Consider the following 22,105-nt stretch of genomic DNA (forward strand, 5'->3'; position numbering starts at 1 on the left):
GCCTGTCTCACGGGCAAGCTCAAGACAGGCTTCTCTTGGTACTGCCCAGGGCTGGGAGGCCCTTGGGATGAAGAGAGAAAGCCGTCATTCTAGTGAAGCACCTGGGACGTCGTAACATGAGCAACGGCCACGTTTTCCGTGAGGAAGGCCATCTTCAGAACGCTGGCCGAGGCTTCTAACCGTCGCTCTCAAAGGCAGACAGAGGTGAGAACAGACGAAGACCCCACAAGTGTCACAACAAAACCGTGTTTTTACTAAGTACCGAACCAGGGAACCCCACACACTTTCTGTGGACGTCAATGTTTTCTCTTTCATATTTTAAAATGGCATTGTGCATACACATTATTTTAAACACTTAGACACATCTTGGATACACAAACAAACGTAGAAAATCACTGTGAGATGCTCTGAGATCCGCAATCGCACTCATCAGAACCACTAAACCAGCTCTGGGACTCCTCTGCCCCGCTGCCTCCGGGGACGGAGAGCCGGACCCGGCACCGTGCAGCTGCCTGCGTCGTGACCCAGGAGGCGGGTTAATGTGGAGTCACAGACTGCGCCTCTGTTGACATCCGGCGGGTAAGCGGGAAGGGTCAATCCAGCTGGCTTCTCAAAAAGACGCTGCAAATACAATCTCCTCCATTTACCTCACAAGCGCTCCATCTGCCCTCAGCGCGCGAGTCAGAAACAAGCCGAACACACGTGGCGCGATGCCCAGGTATCACGAAGGGTCACCCTCACTGCTTCCGGTCAGGAGACACGTGGCCAGGACCAGGGCCTCCACGAGCTGCCCCCTCTTGCTGAGTGGGGTGAAGCCTGTGCAGCCCCACTGGCCTCCTCTGAGAACTGAGACGGCTCGGGTAACACTTTGTGCCGAAGCCCCGCGGGCTGCCGCTGGGCTCCGGCCGAGGTGGCCGCGGTGCAGCTGGGCTGACCTGTGATGCCAGGGGAGCTCTTGGGACAACCAGCCCCTCCGCTCAGTCGCGTCCCGCCGGCAGGTCCCGGGGAACCGGGCTGCCTGAGACGCGTATGAGCAAATCCACAACGCTGAGGATTTATAGCCATGGAAGTCATCAGCCTAACTTGAAAAGAACAGCCGTGACTGAGACTCACGAGGCATCGTTGAGAAACCGAAGGGCACGTGTCAGGGGGCAGCCCCACCACCAGGGCTCAGCAGCGTCCTAGGAGCTGCACAGAATTACATGCGTGTGAATGAATCCGTCTTCTACATGGACATTCTTTCACCTTTACAAAAGGAGTGGAAACGAGGGCTGATAAACATTTGACAATCCCTTGTAGATAAGGACCAGACCATCAGAGAGACCTGTCTTGTCTTTTATGATCTGGCCTTAGCTCATGAGAAGTCTGTAGAAAGTCCTAGACCACTCATACCATTACAGCAAAACTCTTCTAAAAACAGATTTACAGGGTAAAATTATTGAGGGTACGCTAAGCCAAATTAATGCCCAGTTTTAAAATAAAAAATGTCAGACAGACAGTATCATAATTTTCTTGGTTAGAAGACTTTTCCATATGCATAAATGCAGACTAGTACTTTATGCTTAATACATTTCATCAAAGGTGAGACTTTTATCACCCAAATAGTAGACAAAAATAAGGACTAAATTCATTCCAAATCTGTACTCTGATAACTTACCAAATTTTGGAGTAAGTTTAATTGGAGGGACATGGGAAGAGATGAGTATCTTTCTGCTTATTACGCATCTGGAATTGTATCCACTGTACTTACAACACTAAGTTATAATGTTGATAGAACTGAGGTGCAGCCTATTTTAATAATATACACTGAATCTAGACTTGCCAACCCTCAGTCACTGCTACACGATTTACAATGTGGCCACGAAAACGGTTCCCTTGAATGGCCCTGGTGTCATGAGTCCACTCCCCAGGGCACGAGCTGCCTTGGATTGCGAGGAGGGTCCGGAACTTCACACAAAGAGCCTGAGAATGGGAGCCCCAGCAGAGCTGCAACGCACCCCCTTTGGCTTCTTAAAAACACCGAGGTGAGCACAAAACATGAAGAGGGAGCATTCGACTACCTGGTGGAAAGGCTCACCACCCCCTCTCCAGCAAACCCCTCCACCTGTTCTATTTCTTTTCATTTCTGGAGTGGTCTTTCTCTCATGCTGATCTGAAGGTACCCACAGAAAATGCTGGAAAGTCTTACCACTGGGACATCACTGCGGAGGATCTTCTGTTACATAGGAGAGACACCACCTGCCTATTTCCTCTTTGTCAGTACAGAAAACACCCCACTTTAAATGTTATGTACAGAGAAGAGGCTGCCACGTGCCCTCATGCACAGCCAGCTCGGGCTCATGGACAGAGAAGGGCTTCCGTTTAGAACAACGTACACCTACAGACAGCAAACGCCAAGAGACATGCACACACTACAGGGAACGGGACACGAGGAATTCACACTTTACACCAGTGAGGGGACACTGTTACAGACGCGGATGGGATGCTCTGTCAGCACACTCTGACACAGGGGGTCTGGGAGGGTGTCTGCTTCTCCTTTTTCTCCCTCCTTCAGGATTCACACTTGGTTCTGTGTCAGGCACTAAGCAACCCGGTGGCTTCTGGTCCAGCTGGATCTCTCAGTAGTCCTTTTGAACGTCTGTATCCCTCTGTGGAGAGCCGAGCTCAAATGCTGGAAACCGTGATGCCTCCGGGGCCAGGATGTCGGAGAGGAAGTGAACAGTGCCAGCCACACCTGCAACGCAAAACGCGGTCCTTCGTGAGAAAGGGTGCGCGGCGGGGTCCAGAACCAAGTGACCTCTGACCACTGCCTCTACTGGGGCTGTAAGGACGTGGGAAAAGGTGGGGAGGACTTTGAAAATAACTTCACACACACAAAAAGGAGATCTTCGCATTAGCACCCAGCAGGTAATACCAGTTTTCTTCATTATCTTAATTTTAAAAATTGGTTTCTGAGCTTTAATCTTGTATCTTGACACTTTAAGATGATTTCACAGAAGTGCTAACAAAAAAGTTAAGGGCGCTGCTATTGTGATATTCCAACATATAAACTTCCTCTCAGAGCCTTTACGTTTTTATTCCAAACGGAAGGTTGCACTTTGGGTTTCAAAAATGTTATTTTAAAACAACCTTTACTTGCTTGGTCAAAATCCCCACCGCCAATCACTGCAGTAACTCAGCAGCCTACCCGAAGGATCCCGTGGCGGGAGGGAGCTCCTCCACGAAGGTCCTGGGCGCTGCGGGCCCTTCCAGCCTAGCGGCCTCCACACCAGCACTCACCCAGCCAACGAGAAGCTAGTTAGTGTCTCCTGCCAGGCACTTGTGAGGCACAGGGGCCCAGAAGAATGCAAGAGCTTCCAGCCTCTCGGGAGGCTACATTCAAAGACTTTCACCCGCTGGGGCTTTGAATTTGCCATTATAAACTTGAATTTATGAACCTGCACGAACTCCATTTAGAGTTCAGGTATTAACTGTGTTATATCTGATACAAATACACCTCATTTTTATGACACAAAAGACGAAAATTTTTATTCTGAGAAACATTTTGTCGTTACGGTTTCTTTGAATATTAAAAAGATCTTATTCTGCAAAAGATAATGACAAATGCTCTAACTTTTGCTCATTTATCTATTATATGATTAAAATATTATCAGTAGCAGAAATAAAACACGGCATGGCACTACAGACAATTCAGACATCAGGAAGACAATGAAGGACCTACTACCAAAGCTTTATGCACGTACATTTAACCCCGCAGGTGAACCGGAGCGGTATCTTGAAAATACAAACTACTAAAACTCACTGAATATGAACCAGATAACTTAACAGCCTTGTAACCTATTAAACAAATGGAATTTGTAAATTTAAAACTCCCCAAAAAGAAATCTCTCGGCTAGGAAGGTTTCGCTGAAGAATGCTACCAAACATTTAAATGAGAATTCCTCCACCAATTAATATACAATCTATTACAGAAAACAGAGGAGAAGGTACTTCTCAATACAGTTTATTAGGCCAGTATTACCCAGATAGCAAAACCAGACAAACACATTATAAGAAAGGAAAACTACAGGCCAATATTCCTCATGAATATAGACGTAAAAGTCATCAACAACATATTAGCAAATATAATTCTGCAATACATAAAAAGCATTGTACACCATGGCCAAGTAAGGTGTATTCCAGAGATGCAAGGTTGGCTTAATATTTGAAAATCAACCAATGTGATCCACAATGCTAGGGGCCAGAAGAAGAAAAACCACATGATCTTATCACCTGATGCAAGAAAAGCACCTGACAAAATTCAACACCCATCTATCATTTGATTTTTTAAAAAGTATTCATGTATTCCTTCTGAAATTTATTTTGGAATTACTATAAAAGGTGGCTCTAAAGTAATTAAAAAGTTACCATCCATTTATCCTAACATCATTTAACGTTTGCCCTCTGGTTTCTGTGGCTTATGTTCCAAATTACCATTACACACACACACACACACACACACACACACACACACTAAACAAAGAATATCTGAGTCTCTGTAGGACTTCCATTTTGTTTTCCTGCATTATATTCTATGCATTGTGTGTGCCTGGAGCAGACTCGCAATGTGTTTGCTGATTTCTTTCATTGCTCTTGTTTTTCAGAACTGTCTTCAATATTCTCATTATTTTTTCCAACTACTAATATTTGAATTTACTAATACTTTTAAATTACTAATATTAATTATTTACACTTCTTTACATGACTTAAATAATTAAATACATTTAAGTAACTAGCTAAGTTTGCTGTGAATAGATCAATACTACATGCACAATATTACTGATGAAATGCACAGGAGTAAACTTATTTTCTTCCATTACCGAGCAGAAGACAGTCTACGCCTATACACGTCACAAAAGATCTAAAAATACTTGGAAGAAGTTCACAGGAGCACAAAACAGGCAAGGTAGAGAGACTCAATATAATTTTCAGCAATGAACGACTTTGCACACAGTATTTACCAGCTGTGCAGCGATTACTAACTAAGATCAACCGTGATGGTGCACAGAGTCAGGAGAACCAAACGCACACACCCAGATACTTAAACCTGGAGTTCTCCCTCACTCTTACCTTCAAAGAGAGAATAGGGTCTGTCAGGAATGCGGCAGCCATGTGTTCCATAGTCTAGGCACCATTCTGCAAACTAGGGAGAAAGACATTTCTTTTTAAGAGTGGGGATTTCACTTGGTGAAAATGGAACGCATAAGACACTGCAGTGAATTCACCAAGAATCAAAGAAAGCAGACTCCCAGGCAACAGAGTGGCCAGGAGTGTGAGCTCGGAGAGACTCGGCACCACCTGTTCTGAGCAGGTGAGACCTGGCGAGCTCTGTCACCTGCCTCGGCCTGTTTCCTCCTCTGTAGGGGGGAATTTACCTAGGAAGGTTGTTGGGAAGACTGAAGTAAGAGATCTCACAACCCAACAACCTCCGGTCTTTTCTAAGCACTGCCTCCTGCCCCTGCAGGCGCTCCACCCAGATTAAAACACTGGCTCTGAACCGCTCGCCCGGCTCTGCTCTCTGGGCTCACCGCCAGCCCCTCTGCTGAGCACGCAGCCCTCCCTCCCCCCTCCTCCTCCCCCCACCGCTCCCCACTGCCCACCCTGTTCATCTTGAAAACTCATCCCTCAGCTTTTTCAGCAATTTCCTTTGAGCTCCCCCACCCTTTCTTCTTAAACCTCTTCAATGGATTTTTATAACATTATAATAAATTTAAGCTAACTTATTTTTGGTCATATGTATATAAAGAATCATAAATTCAGCACATATACAATAAAACTTTCTACCCTCCAAATCTGCTCACTCTTCTACCTTGTTTCATGCACCACCATCTATCTGGTTTCCTTAGTCAGAGATCAGAGAGACATTCATACATTTCTGTCTTCTCCACATTAAAAACACCCACTGAATTCTGTGGGCTCAGCTCAATATCTGTTTTTTTTTAGTGTCTATCAAGAGGAATTTATTTATTTTTTTAACATCTTTATTGGAGTATACTTGCTTTACAATGGTGTGTTAATTTCTACTTTATAACAAAGTGAATCAGCTATATCAATATCTTAAGTGTTTCTGAATCTCTCCTCTTTAGTATCAGAGCCAATGCCCTTGGTTTATAACTCAACATTTCTTGCATTAATTATTAAACAACAATTTGGAGAAACCCAAATTGTTTACCTCTACCTCATCCATTCCACTGTGGCCACGGCAATCCGAGAGGAGCCTGACATGAATCACAAACCTTTGGGAAGCCCCGCTTGCAGATGAGACCCACCCAGGAGCTGGCACCGGGGGGCCTGGGCTCCCGCAGAACCGGGCCCAGGGTGGGGTCCAGGCACTCTTTTAAAGCTCCCAGTGACTCTAAGGCGTAACCAAGGCTCAGATCTACTGACTAAGGGGAAGGACTAGCTTTCTTTGGCCTCGGCCCCTCTGACCTCACCCCTCGCCCGTGCACCCTCACGCGCTGAGCGCTCAGGGTCAGACTGCACTGCACCCTGCCTGCCTCCATGCTCTGCAGGGGCTCTTCCCCTACTGGGGTGCACTTCGCCTCCCCACGCCCTGCCTTCCTGGCCCACCTGAAAAGCTCCACATCTTTAGAAAACTAGCTGTGCCTCAGCCCCCACGAAGCCTTCCCCAGTCCCCGTATGTTCTTACCCACCTGCTACTGCGACTGCCGTGCACCCGAGCTGCCCCTCGCCTCGCTGACCCCAGCTCCTGCCCTGCTCTGCGCTGGCCAAGGGGACGCTGCGGGCCCCACGGTGCTCACCACGCCAGCTTCCTCGGCTGGCGGCACCCCTCCCACGCCCGCTCAAGCTCAGCTCTGCTCTGGGTCTCGGCCTACGTGGTGCCCCCGACGCCCGGGTCAGGCGCCCGCCCCCTGCATCCCCACGATACCCTGCGTGGCCTCTGTTGAGTGTGGGCACCACGACCGCGTGCGTGACTCGGGCGGGGCACCAGGACGGAGGGCTCTGCTCCATCTGGCGTGGGAAAAGGCTTCAGAACAGTAATGAATACACAGAATAAGCCACCCGAATGCCGCCATCCATCAAGGGTCATTGGACATTCTGGTGCATTTTCTTCCAATCTTTTTTTCTGTGTTCCTGTCACTTTATTTTGTGACGTGTGTATAGTAATAAACACACCAGCAAACGTTTACTGAGTCTTGCTCTGTGCGTTCATTTTCGCACACCCGATGCGTATTAAGCCTGTCCTCGGTGCCGGCACCGTCCCGGGCACTGGGTAGGGTCGGGACGTTGACTAGGAAGATGACGCAGCTCGGGGTCTAGGGTGCGGCACACCAGGAACAAGCAGAAGCGCACGGTGAGCGCCCCGGTGGCTCTGTCACGGGGGAGACCTCAGAGGTCACCTCCACCAGGCAGATTTCGGGGAAGCCCCAGGAACGCTGCGCCCCGTGGAGAGCGTGGGCAAGGCGGGGGAGAGGCGGGCAGGGGCCGAGGCGCACGGGGCTCTCCACTTCGGGGCTGTGGGTGCCGCTCACGGGCAGTGGGAAACCACTGGAGGACTTTAAGCAGGGGCAACTACCGACGGCCTGCCCATTACCTCAATTAATTCCTCCTGGAACAAATTTAGGAGGTGGGTAGTATTTTTACAGATGAGGAAACTGAGGCTTGAAGAAGGGGCGCCCCAAAGTCATGAAGCTAATAAATGCACAGGAGGGCATCCTAACAAGTCACGGGACTCCAGAATGCATGTCCACCCCTTAGTCCCACTGTACAGATGGAACGGCCAAGGCACACGGCCGCCAGGGACAAGGCTCTGCAGAGGAAACCGCAGAGTCGGGAGAAACATGTCTGAAGGAGGAGAGAGCTGTATTTGGGCTGTGTGTGTGCCCTGAGGGCTCAGAAGCGGTTTGGATAGCGATGTCCTTACCTTGCAAGCGCGGTAGAGGTACTTTTTATCCCGCGTGAGGTGGTAAAGGGAAAGGAAAGAGTAGCCGTTCCCAGCGGTCCCGTGGCAGATCCCATAGCCCTTCCGCAGCAAACCTCGCTGCCAAATCACATCGCTGCACTCCATGGCGTCCTTCAAGTACTTCTCCTCCTTAAAAACCTGGGCAACGAAAAACAAAGCAGTGTTAAACAGATGTCTTATGCGACGAGTTAGCAAAACATTTCCCCTTTCTGTTTAGAAAACTGCACGACGTTCAGAAACCTGAAATGACGGGTAAACCAAGCCCAGCGGCAGCGGTACTGCACCAGGCACCGTGCAGCCCAAGCCACTCCTCTCCCCGCTTCGCCTGCCTTCGAGTTCATGGTTTTTCAAAAGCAGTTCTGAAGTTCCAACGGTTATCAGGAAGGCTACCAGACCTCCCCGGTAAGATGCTCTGTCACAAATGAACCACCTGTGCCTCCTGGGGCCTGCAGGCTGCAGCTGTGACACCCCTACTTGCGCAGAGGGCAGTCGAGGATCCCACACTGTCCTGTCATCCAGGTCAGGAACATTCCACACCCTCGTTAGCCACACAGCCAACGCACCCGACGAGCGGTCATAAACCGTCACAAGGAAACCCGCAGAGAGCGTCCTCAGCCCAGCGGCAGGCGGCACCCCCTCCACGCAGTGGTTTACGGGGACGGAGGGACAAGCGCGCTCAGCGGAGGCAAGTGCGCCAGCGTGAGGACGCTTTCGCCCCCCCCCCAAAGATTCCCCCTGACACTCTTCTCTGTCTCCTCACATTTCATTTATTTTCTTTCCCCGGTCCTCTCCTCTGAATCTGTTATTAGCAGTCTCCCCTGCTTAGCTCATTCCATTCTAGTGCAAATGAGTTTTGGACCACGGATCAGAGGCCAAAGGTCACTGGAGAAGAGCTCCTTGGGGCGGCAAAGGGGATCCTCCTTGTGACTGCTGAGCGCGACTCCTGGGCACCCGCTGAGGCGGCTCTGAGGTGCAGGAGAACCAAAGTGCCCGAACTGTGACCAGCGCCCGCCGCGGCCAGAGGGGGGAAGAGGCAGATCCGCGTTGCCATCACCGCTCCTGGTGCGGAGCCTCGCCAGGGCCAGGAGCAAGACTCCCAGCCATAAAAGCAGCTGAGACGCGGCCTCTGGGGTCCCTGAGCGTGCATCTCAGCTCTGTCACCTTTTAAATGTGACCGAGGACAAGTCACCTCTTACGTCTTAATGTACTACAAAAAGATACCATTTCTTCATCTCAGCGGCTTGCTGTATTAAAAAGAAATAACATACAAGAAGCTCTTAGAACACTGCCTGGCACACGGTTAGTGCTACTTCTGAGCTGTCATTAACCACCATTCTTTCTATGTTATCATGCCAGCACAATATTTCATCCTCTCATTTGCATCTTAAGCCTCTTACAATGAATTATAAAAGGAACCTTCTTCCCATCCTAAAAAAGATTAGGTCAAAGCTGACAGGTGAAAGGAGACTGTTTTGGAGGCTATGTCATAAAATCACACGGAGAGTAAGGCCAGTCCTAAAGAAAACCTGACTGGCTCCTTTCTGATGGTCACCCAGTGGTACATGAAACCAGTCGGACTGCCTTCCCGTTCTCCCTGCCCCCCTGGTGAGACTGAAGCTGCTAAAGGCACCCCACACAGCGAGCGTCACCTTCCTTCCCCGGCGCGTGCCCGCAGCACGCCCACCACGCCCACTACCGTCACACACTCGTGCTCCACGTGAGGAGCTACTCTGAACAGTGGGACATTTGAGGGGCTCCCCTGGTGGCGCAGTGGTTAAGAATCCACCTGCCAACGCAGGGGACACGGGTTCGAGCCCTGGTCCGGGAAGATCCCACAGGCCGCGGAGCAACTAAGCCCGTGCACCACAACTACTGAGCCTGCGCTCTAGAGTCCGTGAGCCACAACTACTGAGCCCACGAGCCACAACTACTGAGCCCGTGAGCCACAACTACTGAGCCTGTGCTCTAGAGCCCATGCTCCGCAACAAGAGAAGCCACTGCATTGAGAAGCCCGTGCACCGCAACAAAGAGTAGCCCCCGCTCGCCTCAACTAGAGAAAGCCCGCGCAGGGCAACAAAGACCCAACGCAGCCATAAATAAATAAACAAACAAATAAATAAATATTCCTTAAAAAAAAATAAATAGTGGGACATTTGAAAATTTAATGAACACTGAAGCTCCCAGATTTATCTTCCCTACATTGTAGCCTTATAACTTGGCCAGAAAATCTATTTACTGATCCACATTACCTCTCTCAAATCGTAAATTACCCTGGGAAATGTCATGACAGAAAGTTTGAAGAGACAATGCGATGCAGAGGAAGATGTTAAGAGATCTGGAGTCGGAAGCCATGGCTGGACTCCCTCTTCCACTACAACTGACCGAGTACCTTTGGGTGAGGCATCGTAACTTCTCTGAGTCTGTCTGCTCACGTTAGGAAATGAACTGATGCTGAGACGACCGAATGTTGACAACAGAGACAAGCATTTGGGGCAGTTATTAACAATCTTTAAGGATGAAAAAGAAACTAAACACATCATCAATGAATGGTTTGGAAATCTCAGAGAAACATTACTATAGAAAGAAATAGATATTCAGGAACTGAAAAAACACCAAGAGATGAAATTAAAAACTTACTGAGTAAGGCTTAATAGAGAAGAACTCATTAGTGAATATGAAGGTAAATAAATAGAAATTATACAATCTGAATTACAGAAAAGAAATTAAAAACAAAAGCCTCACAGACCTGTTGGAAAGTAAAGGCCTAACATTTACCAAATGTAGTGGAAGACATACAAGTTCAAGAAGCTTAAAGGCTCTCAAGCAGGATAAATACAAACAGATACACATGGGTACATGATAAAATATTGAAAACCAAAAAGTAAGAGGAAATCCCGAAAGCTTCCAGAGAAAACACGGACTACTTGTAAGAGAACAATATAAAGAATGACTAACATCCTAGAAATAGTGAAGGCCAGAAGACAGTGGAGCAGTATCTTTAAAGAACTGAAAGGAAAAAAAACCCAAAACTGTTAGCGTAGATATTCAGCAAAAATATCTTCAAAGAATGAAGGTGAAATTTACAATAGCCAAGACACGGAAGTAACCTAAATGTCCACAGACAGATGAATGGATGAAGAAGATGTGGTACATATATACAATGGAATACTACTCAGCCATAAAAAAATAAGAAAATAATGCCACTTGCAGCGACATGGATGGACCTAGAGATTATCACACTAAGTGAAGTAAGTCAGAAAGAGAAAGACAAATAGCATATGACATCACTTACATGTGGAATCTAAAGTATGGCACAAATGAACTTATCTATGAAACAGAAACAGACTCACAGACATAGAAAACAAACTTATGGTTACCAAAGGGGAAAGGGGGGAGAGATAAATTAGGAGTTAGGATTAACATACATACACACTACTATATATAAACAACAAGGTCCTACTGTACAGCACAGGGAACTACACTCAGTATCTTGTAATAACCTATAAGGGAAAAGAATCTGAAAAAGGATATATATAATATCTCTGAATTACTTTGCTGAACACCTGAAACCAACACAACACTGTAAATCAACTATACTTCAATAAAAAAAATAAAATAAGAGAGTGAAGAGTAGGAGCCAGGGGTACCACAGCCCTGAGACCACACACTGTTCCACATCTAACCCTTCGCAGAGTGAACCTAACTCTTCTGAACCACTGTGGACTAGAACACACCCTGTCCCTTCCTCAGACCTGGTCACCGAGACCTTACTCCTCTCTCTCCTCTGTATAAATAACCCTGTTGTGGATTTCATGGTATGAAGTAGAATTCAGAATTTTTTAATAGCTGGTGTAATTTTCCACTGAGCTATAAGATTCTGACCTTACTCCCTCTGCCTCTTAAGCTTTTCCAAGGGAAAACTGGGTTGATTTTTTTCTTTTATGGCTTAATACATGACTACACGCAAGAGCCTTTGGGATGTAAATTATTATTTGTCTTACTGCCATGGTGTTTATCATTTCTTCATAAACACTGTGAATAACAATGTCCACTCCAAGGAAATGAAGATTTTTCCCTTCCTTCTTACCGCTTTCATCTTTTTATCCAATATTTCCTTTATCTTCTTTACGATGATTTCAACTATTAAAATTAAAGCCTTCAAGGAAAATATCAAAAAAGGAAAAATGAGCTCATATTCAGTGAAACTGGATTGGTAAGAGGGTTTGGACTTGCCAAGAAACAAACACGACAGGAAGTTAATAACACTACTTAACATTTTTTTTTTATTCTCTTAAGTAGAAGTGACGTTTCAGCTGATTCATTTACAAGACCTCTTCCAGGAACAATACTCAATTTATTAGGAGATTAAACTTACAATATTTTAGTAGTTAATTAAAAAACTAATTCCTAAGAGGCATTTCCACTGTAGGTCTTGGAGAGAAGGAATCCTTCACAATTTTCCACTTCAATTTTTTTTACATCTTCCATTTAGACTTAGTAGCCAATTTGATGGGGCAGCAGAATTGAGTTTTCTTAAGTACAGGGCAACATTCACCTCTCTCATTGCTTTTGCTTATGATTAGGCAATCCTAAAGTGCAAGGGAATTTCTGGATCAGTTATTACAAAACCCCTGTTCTCTGCAGTTTTTGGAATAATAAATAAATGTCCACAGAATTGATCTAGATGTTCACAGTAAGGATAGCATTCTTCACAAACCACCACAAGATGTGGAAGGAAGATTGAGGCACCACCCCCTGAGGGACTGTTTCAGATTTTGCCCATGGAAATCACCATTGTAGGAACAACCAGGAAGTAACCAAAACTTTCACCTATATTAGGAAAAGTTCCCTGGTATGTAAAGCAGATGTACTAGTAATCCCAAAACGTCAAGCTCACCTTGAAAACTATAAAGCAATTCGGTACAAACTGCACCAGTGCCACAGGAATATGTAACAGTAGGAATTCTACTGTTAGATTGTATCAGTTCATTTGGATGTCAAGAACCACACATCATCATCACAGAGAACTGCAAGAAATTTTCTTAAATTAGAGGAAGATACAGAATCCTCGTTGCCACAGATTCCACAACGATCTACAAACTAGAGGCTGTCTGCCAGACATGCATTCCTTGCAAGAATCATGTCTTTGACAATGGATCATCCTCTAAGTAATCTGCTGAATCAATGAAAGCCAGGCCAAAGGAGTTCCGACTGGTGCATTCAAGTGGGTGGCTCCAGGCAGAACATGGTGTCCATATGGCACTCACCACCCGAGGCAGGGCCGGAGGCACAGGACTGTTTAGCAATGAGTTGGGATCCAAATGCATGCACTACAACTAAAATATACTGTCCTTTATTTTCCATTAAAAAAAAAAAAAAAAAGAATGAAAGTGAAATAAAGACAAATTTAAGATAAGTGATAATCAATGTGTTGTCACCAAACCTGGACTATAAGAAATGCTAAAGGAAGTTCTCTGGGCTGAAGGAAATGATACTTGACAGAAATCTGGACCTTCAAGAAGTAATGAAGAGCACTGAAAAGAGGAAATATACAAATAAATATCAAAGACCATCTTCTTTGCTTGTCTTAATTTCTTTAAAATACACAGGACTATTTAAAAAGCAAAACTTATAAAACTATACTGGGGGTTTATAACATTTGTTGATACATCTGACAGATGTTATAAACATGTACAGAACTGCTGTCAAGAGAACTAGGCACTTACTATTTTCTTACATTTTATATGAAGTGTACAATTCTAAGCAGACTGTGAAAAGTTAAGGATGTATATTGCAATGTTAAAGATGTATATTTAGCAACCACTAAAAAAATGTACAAATAGATATAGTTAAAAGAGTCAACAGAGAAATTAAACTGGAATTCCAGAAAATATTCAGTTACTCTCTCCTACCTCCCTAAAAAGGCAAGAAAGAAAAAACAGAGGAGGAAAAAAAAGTTCCAAGATGTAGCCAATAGAAACCATACGGAAAAATGGCAGAGCTAAATCCAACCACATAAATAATTACATTAACTATATATGAACTAAACATTACAAATTAAAGGCTGAGGTTGTTAGACTGCATTGCTAGACAACTCCCAACTATGAAGACACAGACTTTAAATATAAAGACATCAAAAACTATAAAACACTGTTGACATAAATTAAAGAAAATGTAAAAAGTGGAGAGATATACCATATTTGTGTATAAGAACACTCAATATTGGTATCAATTCTACCAAAACTGTTCTACAGATTGAATGCAATCTCAGTCATAATCCCAATAGGCCTCTTTTGCTGACAAACTGATTTCTAAAACTTATACGGGAATGCAAAGGATCTAGAATATTTAAAGCAATTTTGAAAAAGAAGAACAAAGCTGAAGTCTTAAATTACCTGATGTCAAAGCTTAGAGTAAAGAGAAATGGGAACATATTGTATATGTATAACTGATTCACTTTGTTATAAAGCAGAAGCTAACACACTATTGTAAGGCAATTATACTTCAATAAAGATGTTTAAAATAAATAAATAAATAAATAAATAAATAAATAAATAAATAAATAAAATTCAAAAAAAAAAAAAAAAAAAAGCTTAGAGTAAAGCTAAAGTAATCCAAACGGCATGGTATCACAGAGACAGGTAAGGAGGCCAAAGAAACAGAACAGAGAGCCCAGAAATAAACCTACACTTACTAGGTCATTTGACGTTTGAACTAGTGCCTCTACAGGTACCAAATCAATCAATGGGGAAATCAAATGATGTGGAACAATCAGATACTCCTATGGTTAAAAAAAAAAGGACTTCACTCCTTACTTCACATAATATACAAAACTTAATCTGAGACAGTTCTAAATGTAAAATCTAAATCCATGAAGCATGTAGGAGAATACTATCTGTATAACCTGGGAGTAAGTAAAATTTCTCAGACAAGATACGGAAAGTAGTTACCATTACAAAAAACACACTGATAAGGCAGATTTTACCAGAATTTAAAACTCTACTCATTAGAAGATGTCATAGAGAACATGATTAGGCCAACTACAGACTGGGAGAAATCATTTCCAAAACGTTATCTGACCAAAGGACTTACAACCAGAACATATGAAGAATTTTTATGACTCCATAATAAAAGAACAAACAATAAATACATAAAACAATGTGGGTAAAAGATATGAACAGACACTCAACAAAGATACACAGTTGACCCTTGAACAACATGGGGGTTGGGGTGCCGGCCCCCACCTCGTTGAAAACCCTCGTGTAACTTTACAGTGGGCTCTCTCTGTATGCCGTTCTGCATCCCCGTATTCACCACACTGCATACCGTGTGGTACCACAGTACTGTACTTATTGAAAAAAATCCACGTATAAGTGGCCCCACGCAGTTCAAACCCATGTTGTTCAAGGGTCAACTGTACAAACAACCCATGAGCACACGCAAAATTGCTCGACATCATTAACCATCAGGAAGGCACAAATTAAAGCCACAATGAAATACCCACCAGAATAAAATCAAGATGACTTCCAACACCAAGTGTTAGCAGAGATGTGGAGCGACTGGAACTCTGTTTACATGCTGATGGGATGTAAACTGGTACAGCCCTTGAGAAAAGATCTGGCAGTGTCTTAGGAAACTAAAAAAGCTACCTTCTGATCAAGCAAGTCTACTCCTAGTTATTAGCCCCAAAGAAATGCAAACATACGTCTCCGAAAAGATCTGTACAAGAATGTTCACTATAGCTCATTCACAATAGCAAAAAACTAGAAACAACTGAAAAACAAAGGCATAAACTGTGGTACATTTATAAATGATGCTTAACATTAGGAAGGTACCAGAATCTTGAGGAAGAAGGAAAGAAAATATAGTTTGAACATAATCTCTCCAGGTGATCCTGATATACACCACCTAGAAAGACATTCCATGTCAGAAATAATCAACTTACAAATGAGCTTTTGGAAAATAATTCATACGAAAACATTTTCTGATGGGCAGTGAAGAGTCGACCACCAGGACGCATTCTAACCCAGTTCTACTGTGGGAATTTCAGAGCAGGCTTGTGGGTGCAGGAGGGGAAGGTATGGTTGTTTCACACATTTAGCCCAGAATCAAAGGATTACTTTGATATCACTTTGGTATGACTTACCTGGTTTTCCTGGGCAACAGGTTTACTTTTCCAAGTATAATTTTATTTGACCAGTGCTAGCATTTGTTTATTAGTGGTTGCGTCCACACAAACTGCTAATGCCCTAGGGCCTAAATGTGTGGTTAGAAGGTGGTAGAATTTGTTACCGTAACCTGTAATTTACTGTCAGATAATTAAGAACTGATCGTAACTATTCATCAAAATGGAGTCCAGCTATGAGGTCCACAAATGTAATTGTTAGGAAATCATTTGCAAGTAACAAAATTCCTAATACAGCATAGAAATACTGTTAAAAATCTTGACATTTTTTCCAAGACCATCTACAATACTACATAACTGCGAATAATACATGTTCATACCAAGAAGAGTATATACCCTACGTGAAATGGGATTACCATCTATAGGAAGGGAAAACAAATTTAGTGTGAATCTGGACTCAAATTATAGTTTTATTTGTGAAAGATATTAATTTTTTTTTAAATACCTGAACACCTTATGCCTTCCTAAGTGCTCCTGAAGAACTTACAACTTTATGTGCCAGCATGAGAAACTGCTGAAAGCTTGTTATTACACAAAATTTAAACATTTCCTCATTTTGAGAGATGGCTTCAATGGACAAGGACCCTCTTAATCTGAGTTAACAATAACTTGAGAGAAAATAGAGTCTAGAGCTGTGTCTCTCTAGCTTTGTGCCACCCCCTGTCCTGGCCAAGTACAAACTTCATACTCTACTAACTTATACTCTGAGGACATATTTTCACCCCCAACTGTAAAACTACATTATCTATGCTTCTTCAAACTACCATTGACGTCTTCTGCCCCAGAAGATTCCGCTATTCCTCCCCTTCCTCATGTTTGGGAACTTTGAAGTACATGGACAAAATTAAGTTTTAGTGACTAAGTATGGGATCTTACTGTCCATGTTTCTAGAAAAGAGGAGTTTCTGTTTTGGAATCAGTGGGGGGGAGGGGGGACGGGCACCCAGTGGTCTCCGGAGCGGAAGCCCTGCAGGCAGAGCCGGGCTGAGACGCGGTGGCCCTGCCGCTGGCAGGGGTGTGCGGCGCTTGCTCCCTTGGTACCAGCAGTGGTGGAAGCAGATGGTGGCCACGGTCAGCAGGGCTAATGGAAATGCAACTGCCCAGGACAAGGGCCTACTGCAAGCCCTGGCTCCTGACCACTTCTTACTGCCCACAGCTCAGCTGCTAAAGCAGGAGTGGGGAGACCCCCAGAAGCCAAGACTACCAGCCACCAGGAGTGCCCACCTCTATAGCTGATCCTCGTTAAAGCAAAAGGGAAAAGGAGTTTGACAAAGAGAAGCTTTCAGTTTTTACCAGTCAAACATCTGTTCTGAGTACCAAAGGATTCCTGTTTGTGCTGTCAGTACTGTGCTCAGATCCTATGGTTGGATATTTGTAATATTACAGACTTATCTCTATGTCACTGAAGTTACATTTCCTCTAAAGCTCGAGAAAAGGGGAGGCAGTGATTTGAACAGAATTCTGTTCTAATTTAAAAGTTGACGTACTGTTAAGAAGATGAATCATTAAGTTCTTCAGATCTCCAAAAAGTATACTTCGTTGTGCTTTCCTCTCATCAAACATCATAACTTTCTGAGTTATTTTCTTGAATGCTCGTAACTGACTTTTATATTATGTGAATATTTTTGGTGTTATTGTTGTAGGACTAAAAAATTCTGAGAAATCAGCCTAAATCATGAAAGGTAATTCCCAATTTTTCTAGATAATTTATTATAGTTAATCACAAAAGGAAAATAAAATTGATTCAGGGACCAGTTCTTCTGTAATTTTCAGGTAGACATATGAATTCTGCTCCAGTAAGTCTATTTCTGCAAAACTAAGAGACCTTGCCAAAACACTAATCAATCATTGTGGTTACATTTGTATACGTTGGTATATAAGTGACAATCTCCAACATCAACTATTACAAACAAAGATGCATTAAAAGAAAAATAAAATTGCAAAAGAAGAATTGTTTGCTTTCAACTCACATGATAATTCTAAGTCCAGGAGAGAAATCAGCAGTATTCTTAATATTGTGCCCAGATAGATCTACAGAGTCTACTACAATTCATCAGTAAAGGTACTGCCTAATTTCCAATAATACCTCTCATATGTGTAAAAATTTGAATGCCACATCAATCTTTTGTAAATAACTTTATAATAATTTAAAACTCAAATTTAAAAGCTCCTGAATCATCAGCATCATCATCTAGCGATAAAGGCTTGTTCAAGCAAGGAAATCAAATGATGTGAAGTCAAATAAAAAGCATTTTGGTTATAATACTGCCTCCTGCCTTACTGGATATTCATACTTATGTCATCTAGGTTTTCTTTTACACATGAATATAATCCCTGTTAAAACACACACACATATACTTACAACTCCAATTACAGTGGTGATGAACAGTGAAATAAAGAGACTTTCTGTTTACTAGTAAAAATATTAACTCTAAAAGGTTTTTAGTTTGCAAGCAAATGTGCTTACCAAAACCAAACTGAAAACGTGGTGGTGAAAACCGTGTCTGTGCACCTCGGGTGCTAAGGACACGCCCCGCAGCACTGACCTTGTACGCCTGCATGAGCATGTGGATGACACCGGGGGCCCCGTGACACCAGTGCACCAGTCGGTCTGTCTCATTGCTTAGGGATGACGGATAATTCCCAGATCGGAATCTTTTGTGGCGCATATAGTCAATACTAGGTTTCACCATTTCTGTCAAGGTTTCTTGGTCCACTTTTGCTGCCGGCTTTTAAACAAACAAAAATAAAACATTTAATTTATGTTTCCATAAGCTTTTTTTTTTTCTTTTGTTTTAAACCTCTGCATTGTGGCTAATATAGTTAAGCATCAATTACCCAGAATACTGAGGAACACATAAAGTTAGAATTAATCCGCTTCTCCGGTTACTGAAGGCCTGGGCAGGCCTTTGCATCAACCCTTGCTGACGCGATGCTGCGGACGGAACTGGCGGCCGGCCATCCGCTGGGGAGTTCCCTCTTGCTCAGGGGGGAGGCGTCTGACTGGATGAGGCCCACCCACAAGCGGAGAGCAAACTGCTTTACTACAAGTCCACCTGTTTAAATGTAAACATCACCCAAACTCCCTCACAGACACACCCAGAATGATGTCTGACAAATATCTGGGCAACGTAGCCCAGCCAAGTGAACACATACAATTAACCACCACAGACAGCTAGCTACCTTTTTCAGTGGGGACTTCCATATACCTGTACCTACAAATCTTTTATCTGAGCTGTTTCTCCGAAAGAGAGACTTCACCCCCCCAGGTGAGGGGGTGCCGTGCTGCCAGCTGGGGCGGGGAAAGGTGCTGGTGCGGGGCTGGCCGTGGCAGCAGGGAGGTCTCCTGCTGACCGTGCGGACAGTCACCAAGCCCCGCTTTCAGGTCTGCGCTCCACTTCAGCTCTCCTCCCCACCTGGCTTTCTGGCGTCAGAAGAACTGGTCTGACTGCTGCAGACCACGTACCGTTCCCTGCAGTCACCTCGCCCTGCACGGTGATCTCATGGCACAGGTCCAGCTGGGCTGCACAAGGATGTCCAAAGAGGCTCCCCTGCAGCCCAGACCTCACTCCCCACCGGAACACACGTCTGGCACCGCCATTGGTGACGCTGTAAGCTCCCGAGTGCAGGGCCCTGCAGGACACCTGGCTTGCTTCTGGCTGGCATCCGCCTCCTCCGGCACCTTGTGCGGGCACCCCTGTCCCGTCAGGTCACCTGCTGTTCCTCGGTTCCTCCGTCCGTTTTCAGTCCACTTGTCGCGCGGGGCTCCAGAAGTCCCCGAGTCTCACCAGAGAAGCTGGGTGTCTGTTTTCTGTTTTCCTTGAGGTTCTGAAATGAGTCTCCAGAGGAGAACTGTGCTTTATTCTTCATCGTGAGAGTGGCGTTCCCTTTAAGTGATATTTTGCAAGTTCTTGTGTATGTCGTTGTGACAGCTGTCCAGATGAAAGCGCACATGGAGCCCCCGCACGGCTAGGCCGGCCCCGCCGGGGAGCGGTGTGTGCAGCCGGCCTCGCGAGACCGGCTCCGGCACACCGCTGCTACCAACCAGGAGGAGAACGCTGACGCCAATTTCTAAGTAGGATCCTCACGAAAGAGTGTTTCCAGGCTCTTCACTTTAAAAGCAGATGAGTTGTAAATTTTATGATTTGTGATTCTCTCAAGGAACTCCCCAGTATCTAGCAAAATTAAACTAAACACCTAAATCTAAATTATTTTTAATTGGTGTGATTCTCATATGATTATGTTTCCCTTAAGGGTATGATCACTTTTAAAACAGGGTTCAAAAGCCACTGTTAAAACCTTTTTCTGGGGGGCTTCCCTGGTGGCGCAGTGGTTGAGAATCTGCCTGCTAGTGCAGGGGACACGGGTTTGAGCCCTGGTCTGGGAAGATCCCACATGCCGCGGAGCAACTGGGCCCGTGAGCCACAATTACTGAGCCTGCGCGTCTGGAGCCTGTGCTCCGCAACAAGAGAGGCCACCATAGTGAGAGGCTGGCGCACCGTGATGAAGAGTGGCCCCCGCTTGCCGCAACTAGAGAAAGCCCTAGCACAGAAACGAAGACCCAACATAGCAATCAATCAATCAATCAATCAATAAATCTTAAAAAAACAAAACAAAACAAAACAAACAAAAAAAACCCTTTTTCTGGGAAAACAGAGAAAAATGGACAATCTACCAACTGTCTAGAACACTACCGTTTTAAAATGAGACATGGAATTGATTATTTTGGAAACATGTCTGCACCTAAATTCACAAATTGGAATACATACGTGTTTTACTTTCTACAATGATAACCAAAGACCCCTACTAGTCACCAGAGAAGGGAGCTCTAGTCCTGTGCAGATAGGAATCTCCTACTTCCCTTCAGTGAGGAGCAGCATGACGCAAAAGGTAAAAATAAAAAAGGAATTCGTAAGTGAAAATTTAAAAAAGGAACATATGGGCTTTTAATTAAAAAGATCTAAATTCTAATCCATGCTCCTTGACTCACTAGCGTTGTAATTTTGAATAACTTTATAAAGTACTCCGTTATGGGTGTAGTAGAATAAATAAAGGCTTAATTGGGGGGAAAAACAAACAAACAAAAGGCACAGCCAGACCTTGTTTTACTGTTCTTTGCTTCACTGTGCTGCATTTGCGGTTTTTAAAAATTGAAGGCTTGCAGCACCATTTTTCCAATAGCATTCGCTCATTTTGTATCTCTGAAACATTTTGGTAATTCTCACAATATTTCAAACTTTTTCATTGTTATGTCTGTTATGGTGATCTGTGATCAGTGATCTTTGATCTCACTATTGCAAAAAGATTACAACTCACTGAAGGCTCAGATGATGGTTAAGCGCTTTTTAGCAACAAAATATTTTTAATTTCAGGTATGTACGCTTTTTTTAAGACACTGCTATTGCACGCTTCACAGACTACAGCATAGTCTTGCGTCACTGCGATGTTTCGCTTTACTGCAGCAGTCTGGCACGGAACCCGCAACGTCGCCGAGGTCTGCCTGCAGGCTGCACGCAGAGCGGAAGAGGGACCCACAGGCCATAAGGCTGGAAACAGGCTGAAGCAGTGTTTGGGGTGAGGTCTCTGACTGCCTGACGCAAGAGTCAGTACTTAATTCAGTAGATGTCAGGGATGGTTCAGAGACAAAATCATAACCACAGCAATAAACTAGTTAAAAAAATTTTGAACACAACTGATAGTAAGTTGGGGGTATCTGAATGTGAAAAAGTCTCTGCCCTAGCCTGCATTCTGGAAGCCCTTTCTGCTCCCCGAAGGTTTTTCCCTATTAAAAGAGGAGGACATGGACAGAAATAAAGTGTGGGCCACAGACACCTCATCCAACACGAAGCTGCACACAGAACGTGCTCTCAGGAGGTCACTGCTTGGGGATCCATGATTCAAAGGAGGATCCTTATTTCCTTTCAGCCTGCTTGGTTTGTAGTAAAATTTCAGTACCCA

General features: G+C 44.3%; 1 protein-coding gene across 1 annotated transcript in view; it reads right to left on the reverse strand.

Annotated features, from left to right (window-relative positions):
• Positions 1 to 230: 230 nt before the first annotated feature.
• The window catches only part of LANCL2 (LanC like 2), a 60,867-nt gene continuing 38,992 nt past the window's right edge, over positions 231 to 22,105 (reverse strand). Inside the window, exons 6-9 of the mRNA XM_036863061.1 lie at positions 18,694 to 18,876; positions 7,925 to 8,101; positions 5,110 to 5,182; positions 231 to 2,734 (exon numbers count right to left, since the gene is read on the reverse strand). Coding sequence (XP_036718956.1) covers positions 2,619 to 2,734; positions 5,110 to 5,182; positions 7,925 to 8,101; positions 18,694 to 18,876 — 549 coding nt within the window. The 3' untranslated portion in view covers positions 231 to 2,618. The remainder of the gene's footprint in view (positions 2,735 to 5,109; positions 5,183 to 7,924; positions 8,102 to 18,693; positions 18,877 to 22,105) is intronic.

This window comes from Balaenoptera musculus, chromosome 9, assembly GCF_009873245.2.
Source record: "Balaenoptera musculus isolate JJ_BM4_2016_0621 chromosome 9, mBalMus1.pri.v3, whole genome shotgun sequence".
Lineage (NCBI taxonomy): Eukaryota > Metazoa > Chordata > Mammalia > Artiodactyla > Balaenopteridae > Balaenoptera > Balaenoptera musculus.